Genomic DNA, 16,169 nt, shown 5'->3' with positions numbered 1-16,169 from the left:
TTTATTATCCATAAACCAGTCTTTGACCAGCCGTCAATAGAAATGTGTCTTAAATTGTCAATAATTCAAATTTTTAAACTTAAAAAATTAAAATAAATGGGTTTTTAATCACCTGTTGTGTGACCCCTACTACGGACAATATCTATGTTCCAAAATAAGAGTTCCTAATTCGTTTGTTCGAGTGAATCTTTTTATTTGTTTACCATTAGGTGTAATTTATTTTTCTGGAAGTGCAATACGCTCAGCTGTTTATGAGATTCAATAGACTGCTTTCCAGGAGTCTCCAGTAGAAACGTGATTGCATGCGATTACCAGACTGTGGTTAAAGAATACCAAAAGAAGTATGATTACGTGAGGAAAGCAATTAAACAAACAATATGTTACTTGTCACAGTGTGTATGGATTAGTTTTATTTGAAATATTTGTGTTATTATAACTTATATTTTTTCTTATAGTTTTAGAAAACAAGTATGATAAAATAATTCAATATTTATGATATTACACAATTGTTTTCTGTCTCAGGTGGCTGTTCTTGTGTATCACCTAACAAATAATTGACTTATTCAGATTATACTATTGATTATGATATCATTTATATTATATGTACGATGACTTACTTCTATTGCGGAAGCGGCGGTTTGGCCAACGTTCACCTACATTAACAGATAACATGACCAATAAATTGTAATTCAATTATTTTTAGCTTCAATGCAGAGCTGAGCATCTCTTTAACCGTATAAACAATATCGACAAATCTTAGTAATAAAAATTAGTAGACGATCTATGGTATCCCCCTGAAAATAATATTAATTAAGTCTGACAGATTTAACCTGCTTTGAAAGTTATTAAAAATCGATTTACATTATACTTTCTGTCTTCTTCAAATGGCGCAAGTAGTGGTACTTGCGGATATCCCACTTATTCATACTATACTATTGATAATTTTATAATATTTATTATATACATCGACTTACTATCATTATCGTTGCCACTAATTCCGTTAATATAAAAAGGCGTTTCAGTGTCTGCCGCTGAAAGGATATTAATTTAGTCTAACTTGTTTAACATGCTTTCACAGTTTGAAATAATCATAGAAAGTTATTGAAAATCTCTTTCTATTATAATTCCACTCATCTTCAAAAGTTGAAATTAGTGGTGCTTATTATATTATAGTTGAGTATTTGCATTAACGACCGATTGCTTCGTTGGCGTTTGGTCGTTGGTATGTCAGCTCAAACAGCTGATCTTTTTTTTACTACTATTCCTCTTTTATTTTATTATTTTTAACTCATAATTGTTTACTGCATACATAATAGGGATTCCCGACAATTTTATTATTCCTTGTAATTAAACCACCCTTGTGACATACTCCAAGAGGTCTATTACAAAAAGATATAATTTTTATTATATACAACGACTTACATCTATTGCGGAAGCGGGGGTTAGGCTGACGTTGACCTATATCAACAGATAACATGACCAATAAATAATAGTTAAATTATGTTTAAGCTTCAATGCAGAGCTGAGAATCTCTTTGACCGTATAAACAATATCGACAAATGTTAAGTTTATAAATTACAGATCGTATACAAAAGGTACTAATATGACAAATTTTTACTATATACATCTATTTACTATTATAGCCTGAGCCACCAACTCCAGGTCCGTAGTAAGAACTAGTTGACGGACTAGAGTTTCCTATTGTAAAAAATATTAATTAGTTCTGATTGATTTTACATTGCTTTCGCAGTTTGGCACATACTTGGAAGGTTAGTAAAAATATTATTTATATAATGATTAAAGTATTCTCCCAGTGGTCCATCTGATGATGTTTGCGGATATCCTAATTGTAGAGAATATAGTGTTAACAATGATGTAATATTAATTATATACATCGACTTACTATTATTGTCGTTGGTATCAATTTCTAAATTATATGTAGGCGGTTCAGTGTTTGTTCCTGAAAAATATAAATTTAGTCTGACTTGTTTGATTTGCTTTCACAGTTTGAAATAATCTTTAAATGTTATTGAAAATCGATTTCTATTAAAATTCCAGTCATCTTTAAATGGAGCAAGTTGTGGTACTTGCGGAAATTCTAATTATTCAGACTATACTATTGGCACTGATATAATATATACAGCGACTTACTACTATTGCTTGAGGGGCGGTTTGGCCAACGTTGACCTTTATCAACAGATAACATTACTAATAAATAATAGTTTAATTATTTTTAGCTTCAATGCGGAGAATCTATTTAAACCGTATAATCAATATCGACAAATGTTATGTTTATAAATTACAGATAGTATCCAAAAAGTAATTAATATGACTAAATATGACAAATGTTTACTACGTCCTATCCATAATCAAGAATAGTACCGTAACATTTAGAAAATGTTTACAAATTTCGGCACCCTGTAGCTTTTTAAAAAATAGTTTAGTTAGTCATAATAATTTGTGTTTACATTGTGACGATTTAATAGAATAATTATTAATATTATATTGTATTGTATGATAATGTACAAAATAGTTATTCGCTATAACTATTGTAACATCAGGGTTCTACCGTTCAGGAAAAACATTTGAATACACAACCGTCAAAACAAAATACGTTAAAAAACACTTGTTTTTCGATAACCAACAAACCATAACAATTCGTATAGTAATGTTTGTAAATTTGCAATAAATGCTTCTAAAATAATTGCGTACAAGCTGATTTAGACCAAATATCCATACAAAATTTGGACTACATAGGATGGTTCGAATATGAATTCTGAAAAAAAATAACAGCCTGGCAATTTTACTAGGTTTTGAAGGAAACATATTTTTGATATTTAGCTTTTTTTTGTATAAAAAAAATCAGGTTTTAATATTAAAAATATTAAAAATTTAATTTATTTAATTACAAGACACTGACATTTTTTATTGAATTTGATTGGACCAAAAATGGCTTCCTACATAACTTATTGTAAATTAGCCAAAGAACTCGAATCTCTTTACAGAAACAAAATTGGAACCATTCTACGTAGTCGACATTTTGTCTGGCTTTTTGGTCTAAAAAAACCAAAATAGCTTTTTCACATAGAAACATTTGTTTTAATTAAAAATAATACTTTGAAGCATTTACAAATTAACTGGTTAATTAATTGACATGGTCGAAAGTTATTAAAACCTCTTATATCTTAAATATCTTCTATACATATAAAAACGAATGTATGTCTGTTTGTCCTTTATGCATTACTACACCATTCATCCGATCGCCATGAAACTTTGGGAAGTTGTTGAGTACACTCCCTCAAACGTTTCAGGGTTTACTAAGTTTCATACTTTTTGAAAATTCCACCTCTAAGGGTGGCCTCAAACACGAATTTTGTTCTTTAAATACGAATACGAATATGTTTATTTTTTGGTTGCTAATCCAAAATAAACAATTGTTTTGTCACCATACTGGTAACCATAGTAACTAATGGAATCACACTTTAAATTCGTGCATTTCATCGTGAGTTAAATCGATTTCAATTCTCATAATTTTTCGAACAACTTTCACTTAGATGAATGATGCAGCAATGCATAAAGGACAAACAGACATACATTTCTTATTTATATATAGATAATTATTCATTTCACTTAGCCCTGGCGACTAAACGCCGGGTGACGAGAGCTAGTTGCTTAAACAAATCTCCTTAAAAACAAACCGCATACAATCCCCTTAAAATGTCAACAGTTATTATGGAAAATTTGTATTCGAATACAAAACAATAATACAAGTTATCAAAAATAACTGTGTTTACTTTATAATCCAAGAAAAAGTATCCAAGATGAAGAAGAAGTTATCTTTGACACATTTTATGTACTTTTTGTACCTCGTCTCTCAGCGGGGAAAAGTATTTTATAAAATTTGAAATTTCAAAATCACACTTCTGATCTCCCTAGCACCCGCAACTGTACTAGTAGTAATGATATAATACATACTTCGACTTACTATTATTTTCGAGGCCATCAATTCCACTACTTGATTGGTAGTAAATATTAATATGTGGTGGACGGTATCCCCCTGAAAACAATATTAATTTTGTCTAACTTGTTAGACTAGATTTCACAGTTTTTATAAGTAATAACAAACAATTTTTATATTATTATTCCAGTCTTCTCCTAATGACGCAAGTAGTGGTGTTTACAGATATCGTAAATATTCAGACATTACTATTAGGTATGATATAAATAAAGTGCCGCAAAAACCGCAGGGGCAGCCGGGGCCTCTTGGAGTTAGCTATGGGCACCGTCTCTATCTGGGTCATTGCATTATGTTTTCATAAAAAATTATTGAATACATTTATTTGTATAATTTTACTATTTTATTACTTGTCGAACAATGGGGCTCTCCAGATTGCACATAACATTATATTAAGCATTACTATTTATAAGATATAACATTATTATAGTGTTCATTGGAATGTTTGACAATATTGACAGTCGTCAGTTATTATTATTTATTTTTTATGGTTTGTAATAAGGTAAACTTTTTTTTTATATTTATTTATAAATAAATGTTAAAATATATAAAGTTTATGTTTTGCTATACTTTTTTCATAATCATATTTTAACAAATACTAGGCCTGTAATAAAAAAAACACTAAAAGAGTAGGTACTTATAAGTTATATTTTAATAACAACACATGAGCCTACTGTACATTCGATTTGCAAGCTTCCTAAAAAAAAAACACCATCAATACCTTTGTATAACTTATAAGCCTATGAAAAAATATTACGTACATAGTCCTTAGAGCCCCAATATATCTAGTTGCAGCACTATACAATATATACATAGACTTACTATTATTGTCAGTGAAACGAAAATCATATTCAAAAATGTTATTTTCAACTCCGTAAATATTTGCAAGTGATTCATTGTTTGTCCCTGAAAAAATATTAATTTACTCTGACTTGTTGGCTTGCTTACGCAACTTGATATAATCTTAGAATGTTAATAAAAATATGATTTATGTTATTATTCTAGTCATCTCTAAACGATGCAAGTGGCAATGCTTGCAGATACCCTAATTATTCAGCCTGTACTATTGGAAATGCTATAATATAGTATATACATTGACTTACAATTATTTACGGGGCCATCAACTCCAGATTGGTAGTGAATATTAATACGCGGTGGATGGTTTATTCCTGAAAAAAATATTAGTTTAGTCTAACTTGTTAGAATTGATTTCGTAGTTTAAAAAATCCATATAAGTTATTAAAAATCGATTTATATTATTATTCCAGTCTTCTCCTAATGACGCAAGTAGTGGTGTTTGCAGATATCCTAAATATTCAGACTTAAGTATTGGGAATGATATAATATATACATCGACTTACTGTAATTGTCGGTGCCACAAAGATCAAATTCTAAAATATTATCATCAACTCCGTAAATATTCATAGATGATTCAGTGTTTTCCCCTGAAAAAATATTAATTTACTCTGAATTTTTGGCTCGCTGAAGCAGATTGAAATAGTCTTAGAATGTTAATAAAAATATTATTTATATTATTATTCTAGTCTTTTCTAAATGGCGCAGGTGGTAATGATTGCGGATAACTTAGTCATTCAGACTGCACTATTGGAAATTATATAATATAGTATATACATTAACTTACTATTATTTTCAGAGTCATCAACTCCAGATTGGTAGTAAATATTAATATTCGGTGGATGGTCTCTCCCTGAAAAAATATTAATTAAGTCTAACTTGTTAGTCTTGATTTAACAGTTTAAAAAATCTATATAAGTTATTAAAAACTGATTTATATTATTATGCCAGTCTTCTCCTAATGGTTCAAGTAGTGATGCTTGCAGATAAACTAATTATTCAGACTTTACTTTTGGGAATGATATAATATTATATACATCGACTTACTATTATTTTCCGGGCTATCGTTTCCAGGTTGGTAGTAAATATTTATATCCGATGGACGGTTTCCCCCTGAAAAAATTATTAAATTAGTCTAACTTGTTAGTCTTGATTTAACAGTTTAAATAATCTGTACAGGTTGTTAAAAATCGATTTATATTACTATTTCAGTCTTGGCCTAATGGTTTAAGTAGTTTTGCTTGCAGATAAACTAATTATTCAGACTTTAATTTTGGAAATGATATAATATATACATTGACTTACTATTATTTTCGGGGCCATCATCTCCAGGTTGGTAGTAAATATTAATATTCTCCGGTGGCTGGTTTCCCTCTGAAAAAATATTAATTCATTCTGACTTGTTGGTTTGCTTGCAAATTTTAAAATACACTTGAAAATGTATTAAAAACATGATTAATACTATTATTCCAGTCTTTTCTAAATGGCGCAGGTGGTAATGTTTATGAATAACCTATTCATCCAGACTGCACTATTGGTAATGATATAATATAAACTTTGACTTACCACTATTATTCCCAAGGTCACTAACTTGGTTTACACTATCGATGTAAATATTATTAAGCGGTGGTTGGTTTCTTCCACCTGAAAAAAATATTAATTTAGTTTGACTTGTTTGGCATGTTTTCACATTTTGAAATAAACTTGAAAATTTATTAGAAAAATTATGAGTACTATTATTCCAGTGTTTTCAAAATGGCGCAGGTGGTAATGTTGGCGGATAACTTTATCATTCAGGCAATTTTTTTGGTAATGATATAATATAAACATAATCTCATGAAATGTTATAATCTCATAGTCATCTGTTATAATCTCATGGACAGAAAAGATAAAAAATGCTGAGGTTTTCAGGAGAATGAATACCCAAAAATCAATATGGAAGACTGAGAAGAAAAGCATGGATCGGACACGTTATAAGGAATAGTCCCTGGATAACCACAATAATAGAGGGAAAAATCGAAGAAAAACCTGGAAGAGGAAGGCCTAGAACTCCATTTCAGAATCAGGTGATGGAACATACTGGGAGCTGAAGAGGATTATAAATGACAGAGATAAGTGGAGAGAGACATCAATAATCATTTAACCAATCTTCGGATTGAAAAAAAAATATATATATATAAACGTTGACTTACCACTAATATTGCCAGGGTCTACACCACCGATGTAAATATTAATAGGCAGTGGTCGGTTTCTTTCTGAAAACATTATTAATTTAGCCTAAATTGTTTGACTTGCATTCGCATTGTTAGAAACAAATATTAACTTTTTTTTAATATATGCATTTAAAAAAATAGTTGAGTTATTTCCTAATTTGTCATTTGTGTGTGAAATTCATTAAACATACACCACTGTGATAAATCTAGTTTCTAGTGAAAGCCTTTGTTTGTGTTGATTCAGGTACATGGATAACAACAGCAATAAATTATTTTAAACAGACGGTTAATCCTTAAACTAAAATTCCATTTTTTACCACATTATGTCATTATCGATATTAGTATTTCTACATATTCGCATTGAAGCGTTTATTTGAAATTGATTTTATTTATTTTAGTTGTAATAAGTTTTTCATTATACAATTATAAATATGTTCCGTACCATTGTACTAGCTTTTTTCAAAATTATTTTTCCACTTTCAGTAATAATTCCTGAAAAACTATGATCTAATTTTTCTTACCTTCATTATTGTCAGCACACCTGAATAAAAAACGTTTGTTAATAAACGTTTAATTAGTGATAACTTGATAAAATACTTGGAAGAACTTTTAAAAATGTCCTCTAATACTAGTACTCACTTCACGTATGCTGCAAAACAAAGCTAAAGATTAATTTTTAAATTTATCATATTTTTATTGTTATGTTATAAGCATATTCAAATGTTAAAATATACTGTTTAATACTTGATGTGATAATAAAAGTGATGTTTATGATAAATGTCAAGACAACAACAACCAAAAATAACGAATAACATTTTTTTTTTATATACTTAGCCATTTTATTACTACAAGAAGCAACATCCCTTTCATACATTGTTTTGCCACTGGTATGACAGAATTATAACAATCGTAATAAATAGGAGAAAAAAGTATAATTCTAAGCTATACGGTTTATAAAAATAGAACCAAGAAAGTTGTTTGCAATCCATCATCGGTATGCTACTATAAATTATGCACCCACACCTATTCTAATTTGTATAGAAAATTAATATTCTTATAGCTTTTTAAAAATAGATTGTTTTGGCATTTTATTTTCGAATAAATTGAATATTTAGAAATTAATCATGACGATCGATTTTTTTTTCAATGCATATCTTGATTAACCAATATTAGATCATTATACCAAAACTTTATTTGGGTATACAAAGTTTTAAATTATGTAGAACGTGTCATAACTGATACATTACCTTGGAAAAACCCCATAGTAGCTGACAACAGAATAATACAAAATAATAAGATCTTCATAATTGTGATTAAATACCTATTTAGAGTACAACGTCAAGCACTTAATTTTAAAGCAACTTGAGTATTAGGTAATAGAACTTATAATAACCACAAGAAACTGAATTCTATAGCTTCAAATTAAAAAATTACATATCTTTTTAGTGGTAAGTGGCGCATCAAAGCTGGAGTAAATAAATGTAAGAATATTTTGTATGTATACAACTGTATAAATAACAGATATCGCAAGTACTCGCTATAATATAAAAAAATAACAACGTTTTTATAATAAACATAAGTTGTTTTTAATGAAAAACCATTATTTTTGTTCTGATTACTACGTTATTAACCAATGCAGCACTTTAACCAACAACTTTATTGAATTTGAATATTAGAAAATGGTTTATACTTTAACAACGGGTATAAGAACATAATGGTAATACCTCCTTATATGTTTTAGGTATGGTTTGTAGTTGTTAAGATAAAACTGATTATTTGTCTCACATTATCGGTAAAATATTATATAATAAATAAAAGTTTTAGCAGATTTTAATGAATAATATGCGAGTTTCTTATAATAACAATAACCTGTAAGTGATACGATTAAAATTTAAATCAACCGCCAATATTAATGTTGTGTGCGGCGGTAAACTAATGTGTACTATGTACAATATATTATTATCTTTAATTTTGTGGTATGCTTAAACTATTACCAGACTCCTCGTTATAGTTTGCTGTTTGTTCAAATTTCATTTTTCTTATCTGTGAGATAAATGATGATTAGTGTTACATGTTATTTATTGATATCAATTTCTAACGTGTGTCTCGCTATTCTATTAATGGTTATTAGTTATTATATTTAAAGTAGTAATATTCTATTACTATAATTATTATTATCAATGGTATTAAATATAGGCTTCAAAAATTTCATAACCAACAACTGAAAAAAAAACTGCTAGGTTTTGCAATTATACAACACTAAATCATCTGAACTTTAGTGAAAGGAATCTGAAAAATAAAAAAATGATAAAACTGTGACATAAGAAAGTAGTATATATCGTAATAGTTATTGTTTTAAATAAGTGGTGTAGTTAGATTTATAATCTAGAAGGGAAAGCTTCAGATTGTTTATGGAGCTTAGCCCTTACCTCGTGATTGCACCACTCCCAATAACAATTGTACAAATGATACTTAATTACTATTTTTAAAATAAGGCAACTTTAGTTCAAGTCATACATTTATTGTGATCAAATCATAAAATTATAAAAAAAAATAATATTACAGATTAATATAAAAAGGTACAAACGCAAAATAATCAAGATAAATAACAACACGATAGACATAAAAGGGTTTAAACACAACATAAACAAGATAAATAACAATATTTACAGAACATGATAAATATAAAAGGATATAAACAAGATAAACAACAACATTTTAAAGAAGAAAATAAGAAAAAAATAGTAATAATAAGTAAGCAAAACAATGTGATGATCAATATGAAATTGTACATTTTTTGTACAGAGAAATCTGTTGGCGGCAGATTTGTGCAGGTGTTATGCGCTGAGCATAAAGTCTCGATCGACGTAAAAGCTTTATAATATGAAGTTGATATTATATTTTGGCTGTGTTACAACAAAAATAGGTTAGAACTGAAATAAACACATTACTAACAAACGCGGTGTCTTACGGTAATAACTTATGTGCGACCGTGCGTCCCTCCGCCGTTGATACATTGCGGCGATTTCCAACACTCTCTCGTACGACGGGGGCGGTTTAGGTTTGCGCTTCCGTTTCATTTCCTCCGTGACGGCTTTTATACCGCCTCCTTCTTTTTCCTTTCTCGGCCGTCTCACCAGAGGAATAGTCTGACCAACAGGTTTGCACGCTGCAGTACGCTAGAAATGTACAAAATTGATTAATAACAAAACATTATAATTTATCTACCTTTTAAACATAGGTTTGGTATTGCATTCAATTACCTTAGTCCTTTTAACGGACTTGCGACGGCGGTGTTTGGCGAGAGTGTTTCTCCTAGTCGAAGTTTTTCCACGGCGGTCGATACTGTCTTCAGAAGCAAACAAGCCTTTTACTATAATGTAAAGATGTGTGTGTGTGTACAAAATTACACTGTGTGTTTAATTGCAGCCTTATAATACATATAATACAGCGTAGGTACATTAACCGAGTTGAGAGAGTTGAAAATAAAACGAACGGGTCGGTTATATATACCACAAAGTCGTAGGAAACCGTTACTCTTTTTACCGTCGTTAAGAGGACGCTACACCGCCCATTTTAAGGAGTTAAGTATAGGCAATTTTTCTCAAAATCTTAATTTAGAGATTGAACTATTGTGTATACTTATTAATACGGCGATAAGGATTCTTTATTCATTGCCATTTTTTTTTCAGACTGTCGCACAATCATTTCTATAGAATAAATTGCAATTTTTTTCCCCCATTGAAACTGCTTGGCGCAGGGCAATAATAGCATATGAGGCCGTTATTAACAGCAGATTAACCATATTTTCACAACGTAAAAAAAAGAACTTTATCTATGCCGTAACGTTTTTATTTTTTTAATATGTATACTTAATCTTTTTTCATAAGCAAATGAAAAAAATGAATATTTATGAATAAATAATTTTGATTGTGTTAAAGTTATCAAAAAGACCAAAAACGTTACGACATAGATAAAGTTTTTCTGTATCCATAGTAAAAATTGTATACGGTTGCTATAAATACCGCCCACACATACTTGTATTTCCTTATATTTTTTTTACTATTAGCACATACAATTGCCCCTCTCCCGATGACCAATGATTAAAACGTGTCTGTCTACTTCACCTGCAGCCAGCTCACTGGAAGTCCCTTCGCCATCCTCTGCAACCAGCTCACTGGATGACACCTCTTCGCCATACTCTGCACTCGATACACGTTGATTCGTTGACGGCTTTGTGTATAAACAAAAATAATTAATAATGAATAGTGTTGTGATTTGTTTATTTAAATATAGACGGTTACTTGGTTCACAACTTCTTCCACGATGTCCTCTCCTTGATCACCCTTCTTCACCTTGAACATCTTCAACCGCTTCGCCGGACGACCCGGTTGGCTGACGGTAGCATAAGGCCATTCGGAGCTCTAGGGATGGGCAAAACGAAAGATAACCAAGCTAATGATTAATCCATATTAAGACACCGAGCCGGGATTAGATTCAATTACGTCAAGCAGTTCATCATCATAACCAGACCCACGGCGGCGTTTGGTATGGAACTTTTCTGACGTAGTCGAAGTTTCACCGACAATAATCACTTCCTCGATGCCTTCTTCCCGTGCATCTTCCGTAGGACTCTGCTCGATATGATTCATTGTTATATTTTATTTACAAGTTTGAAGGAAAATAATAAAGTACAGTATAACGTATGTGTGTGAAAAGAAAAATATTAAACAATAGAACTAGTTGGTTACGAAAATAAACAAGTTGGTCACTGATGTCTATGACAACAAACATTTTTTCCCCAATGCCGACCTATGTTTTTTGGGACTCTTAAAATGTATTATTTTTATACATTTGTGTTTAAGACGGCAGTTTTACATCGAATTTTTAACCTAATATAGAAATGAGGCGCGAACAGAGAATAAAGAGCAACTGAAATTACCTAGAAAAAAGTACATAGTTGGTCCAATTAAAATTGAGATAACAATATTAATAATATAGTTGCTTTAACTAAAAAATTAGTTGGCCCAACTATTAATTTAGTTATTCCAACTAGTAATTACTAATTTATTGTGTCTCTAAATTAACCATAATTTTAGTTGGACCTACTATGTATTTTTCCGCGTACGAGTGTCATCGCTATGGGTTTTATCTTGGGATTGTTCTTTACTTTTTGTTCTCTTTATGGTTTTGTTAATGTGATTTGTGTGAAAGCCTCACATGTGTATGGTTTGATACAGACTCTCGGGAACGGGGTGTGGTAACCTGTGGTCACATTAAGAGTTTCAAAAACCGATTTGAAAATACGCCCGAAATTCATGCCAGCAACCTAATGATTTAACGAATCCAAATTTCTCTTTAACTTCGCTTGCAATGTATAATCTGTGCTTTTATCTGAGAACAATATGTTTTTCGACAAACAATATTTATTTAAAAATTGCTATTTACTATACTATATCTCATTTTAAAATATATAATGAAAAAAAAAAAATAATAATAATAATATGAAGACTACTGCTGAATCTGAGTGGTTCGTAAAAAATTAGACCCAGGGTTAAACATACATGCCTGTGGCAAAAAAAAAACCAGATCGTTGTTGTTTTTTCTTGAAGTTTGCTGACTTGCACTTCGGTGTGTCAACAGGAGTCAGGAGACATACATATTTTAATATTACTATGTAATGTCTTATGTTTTATAGAAATGTAAGAAAATCCTTAAATATAGCGACCAATTAATGATTGTGATAACCACATACACACAAAAAAAAAATAAGAATGGTGTATTAGTACGTATTGCCGTTAGAACGGCATTTTCAAAATAATAATTATAATAGAACTTATTAAAAATATATTAGCACACCCATTCTTGGGCCGGTTTCTGAAACTAAATACACATAAAATCGTTGTGCCTAAAATCATATATATATATATATATATATATATATATAAATAATATAAATAATAATAGGTCCGGGGGACCGGGGTGCAATGCGGGCCCAAGTAGAGGAATGCTTATAGTGAATTTTATAAAACAATAGTAAATTAGTAACGAATATGTACAGGGTGATTTTTTATCTCACTTGGTTTAATTAATAATTGCATTTTTTCTCATAGTGTTGTTGTATAATGTGATTTCATTTTCCCACAAATTTTCTACTCCCTCTTAAACTAGTTTTTTTGATAGCAACTTTTAAAACTTAAATGGTAACGTATATATTTTTTAATCTTTTTAAATTAAGAATATTTCACTAAAAATGTTTACTAGTTGCTATAACTTGTTTTGGATAATTATTTTTAAAGTTATAAGAGTTTAAAAGTTAGGACGGGAGGGGAAGTACGGTTGGGAAGTGCGCGCAGATAAAAATAATACTACCTCCTAATAATATTCCTCCTGCCCTAAACTTGAAACTTCAAACCAAAACTGGTTATCGACCAGTCAACATTTTTAGTAGAATAATCTTAATTTAAAAAGATTAAAAAATATATACGTTACCTTTTAAGTTTCAAAAGTTGCTATCAAAAAAACTAGTTGGGGAGCGGGTAGAAGCATAATAATTTGTGGAAAATTGACATAACATTATATAAAAACATTTTTAAAAAAAAATTCAATTATTAATTAAACTCGGTGAGATATTGACTGGTCCATGATAAAAAAAATCACCCTGTTTATATACGTCTGTGCGGTATAACGTAATAAATAATCCACGATAAATATATCAACAAATTAATCCGTCAATTATTTAAATGTTAAATTTATTTTATAATATGCCGATTCATAGAATACTAGTAATTTTCTATTTAACGTAAATTAATACCAAGGTCCAACGCAATGAGTACTTAAAATAAAATGACAAGTTATCACAACCTGAGAGTCCCCTTCGTAGATTGTGTACATCGTTTGAGGAACTACACGGGCTGTCATATCTTTAAATGACGTTACTCTTAAGTATGCAATTATAACTATGTATTTACGAGGTAAAACTAACAACACAATATATATATATATATATATATATAAATATGTAGAATACTTCTACCTGGGTCCCTGAGATTGTCAGCTGGTCCTGGAGAAGTGGAGTCGAGCGAACACACACGATAAAAGTTATTTTTAATAATATTTTTTTAAAAGTTGGTTTTATTCCTTAAAGGATGTTAAGGCTAAACTTATTTTTTTATGCAGAATACAATGAGCAGTGTACGGCCAACCAGTATTTTGTTGTGGTGACACGTTAATACTGTTTTTCAGCTTAGCTTGCTGGTCGACTGACCTGGGTCAACCTATTTAATAGCATTATAAAATCGTATAATTATACCATCTTTTTTTAAAAATCTAATTATGTTTTTTTGGTATCTGGAACACGTTTTAGGAAAGACACTAATCTTAGAAATTCTTGAACAAGTAAAACGCTGATAAATTCAACAAAACAAAATTCTTACAAGACTCTAAATCAAGTTAAAACAAATATGGAGGCTATTACCGCAGAACATTATAAAAAATTGTATCATTTCTATGAGTAAGTAATAAATTATTTATTATTGATTAATAAGCTCTGAAAAAATGACTGACAATATAATCATATTTTATGAAGTGATATAAAAGGAATTGTAAATGTACATTTTGCTCTAAAAAAAAATAATATTACAAATATACAATTAACACAGTATAACAGTACAGGATATTTGATAATTCAATTCAAATTGATAAATTACTAGCTGCTACGAGTAGTCCAACCCAAGACATTTTTCGTAAAATTTCAACACAATTTTAGGGCTTAACACTTTCACCACTCGGGCAGGAACAAAATTGATATAGTCTGCATGTTTCCATTTCAGCAAGTACATTAGTCCTCCGTTAGAGTCGTTTTTCATTCCAAATACCTCCTCTGGTTCATGTCCAACGTAGCTATCAGCGGCTTCTTCCTCCTTATTTTCGATGCTACCGAAACACGTTATTATGGTACTATTTAGGTAGTATTTTTTATAAATGTTTTTTAAGTTTACGTATGATATTTAATTATGAAATGTTGATAAAAACAAAATGTACGCATTTTTGGTTTACACAAAACGGACAAAGTTGTTACTGACTCGTTTGTGGTTTCGTCGTCGCTGCTGTAATCAACACAGATTTTTGAACCGCTATCATTTTCATCAGCTGATGGCTGGTCACTCTGGTGATCGGAGGTGTCGACTTCCTCAAAATCAAACCGGTCGGTTCTAAAAATTGCATTATTGATGTAGATCGTTGATAATAATATTAATACAACCATGTAGATCTATTTGGGGTTACTTGGGTCGTTTGGACGCCGGTTCGTCGCTGCCGTATGACCTTTTGACACCTCGACCGCGACAAGAGTCCGGCGTGTTCCGGTTGTCTTCTAATTTTAATTAAACAACATTAGGTCACTAGGCGTACCAACTTAACAACAACAACAACGTAGAATATGATACCAACCTTGTTCAGCAGGTGAACCGACGGTCGAAGAACGAGCGCCGTGAGTTATTTCTACACTGCGGTGATCGGCCATTTGATACAATGTTAAATACAAAGTACAATATTAAATAATGAACACAATGTTCAATAAAAAGTACAATATTAAATAACGAACACAATGTTATAGTTAATTAAACGATACACTATCACAAAAAGTCGAATAACACTATGTAGATGTACAAAAGATTAAATAACAACGCGTTTATACATTTATAATAATTGTGAAATAGTCGATTGAAAAATTGGTAAGTCGAGACGATGAAAATTGATTTGTTATAATTTACAAACATTAATAACGATACCGGATTAACGTTGCCAAGACAAGAATATCAATATAAATGTCGTTTTATTATTAACGAGCCAACCATTTGGACACTTTTCATTCGTTTCTATGGTCTAATGTGATTACTGTCAAAAATCATATATGTATATTTTTTTTCTACAAAACTGGTTTGCTTTCAAACAAAAAAAAATGTTTAAAAGTTTACAATTTAAGTCATTTAAAACATGTTTACTATTACCGTTTTTGAAAAGAATAGAGTGAACTTTTTAATTTTTTAACACTTAATAATTTCCGGATAATATTTCTGATCGAG

At 30.2% G+C, this 16,169-nt stretch overlaps 2 protein-coding genes across 2 annotated transcripts; both read right to left on the bottom strand.

Moving 5' to 3' along the window:
- Window positions 1–1,627: 1,627 nt before the first annotated feature.
- LOC126846211 (serum response factor homolog B-like) lies at window positions 1,628–8,406 on the bottom strand. The gene is made up of 15 exons (XM_050585463.1): window positions 8,331–8,406; window positions 7,723–7,732; window positions 7,605–7,624; window positions 7,063–7,125; window positions 6,437–6,514; window positions 6,176–6,244; window positions 5,918–5,983; window positions 5,658–5,723; window positions 5,377–5,460; window positions 5,119–5,184; window positions 4,838–4,921; window positions 3,986–4,057; window positions 1,904–1,960; window positions 1,763–1,843; window positions 1,628–1,698 (listed from the first exon to the last, which is right to left on the bottom strand). Exons 1-15 carry the CDS (start codon window positions 8,386–8,388, stop codon window positions 1,628–1,630), a joined length of 945 nt encoding a protein of 314 aa, XP_050441420.1. The 5' UTR covers window positions 8,389–8,406.
- A 6,392-nt stretch (window positions 8,407–14,798) lies between these two features.
- LOC126846210 (chromobox protein homolog 1-like) lies at window positions 14,799–15,607 on the bottom strand. Its single transcript, XM_050585462.1, has 4 exons — window positions 15,535–15,607; window positions 15,370–15,457; window positions 15,168–15,296; window positions 14,799–15,018 (listed from the first exon to the last, which is right to left on the bottom strand). Exons 1-4 carry the CDS (start codon window positions 15,605–15,607, stop codon window positions 14,799–14,801), a joined length of 510 nt encoding a protein of 169 aa, XP_050441419.1.
- Between the last annotated feature and the right edge of the window lie 562 nt (window positions 15,608–16,169).

Source organism: Adelges cooleyi, unplaced genomic scaffold (assembly GCF_023614345.1).
Source record: "Adelges cooleyi isolate 19-005CV unplaced genomic scaffold, UGA_ACOO_1.1 ACOO_flye_CR_arks_rails_tigmint_CR_PRNA_9, whole genome shotgun sequence".
Lineage (NCBI taxonomy): Eukaryota > Metazoa > Arthropoda > Insecta > Hemiptera > Adelgidae > Adelges > Adelges cooleyi.
Note: the sequence above shows the minus strand (reverse complement) of the source record. Positions and strands in the feature narration are given on the sequence as shown.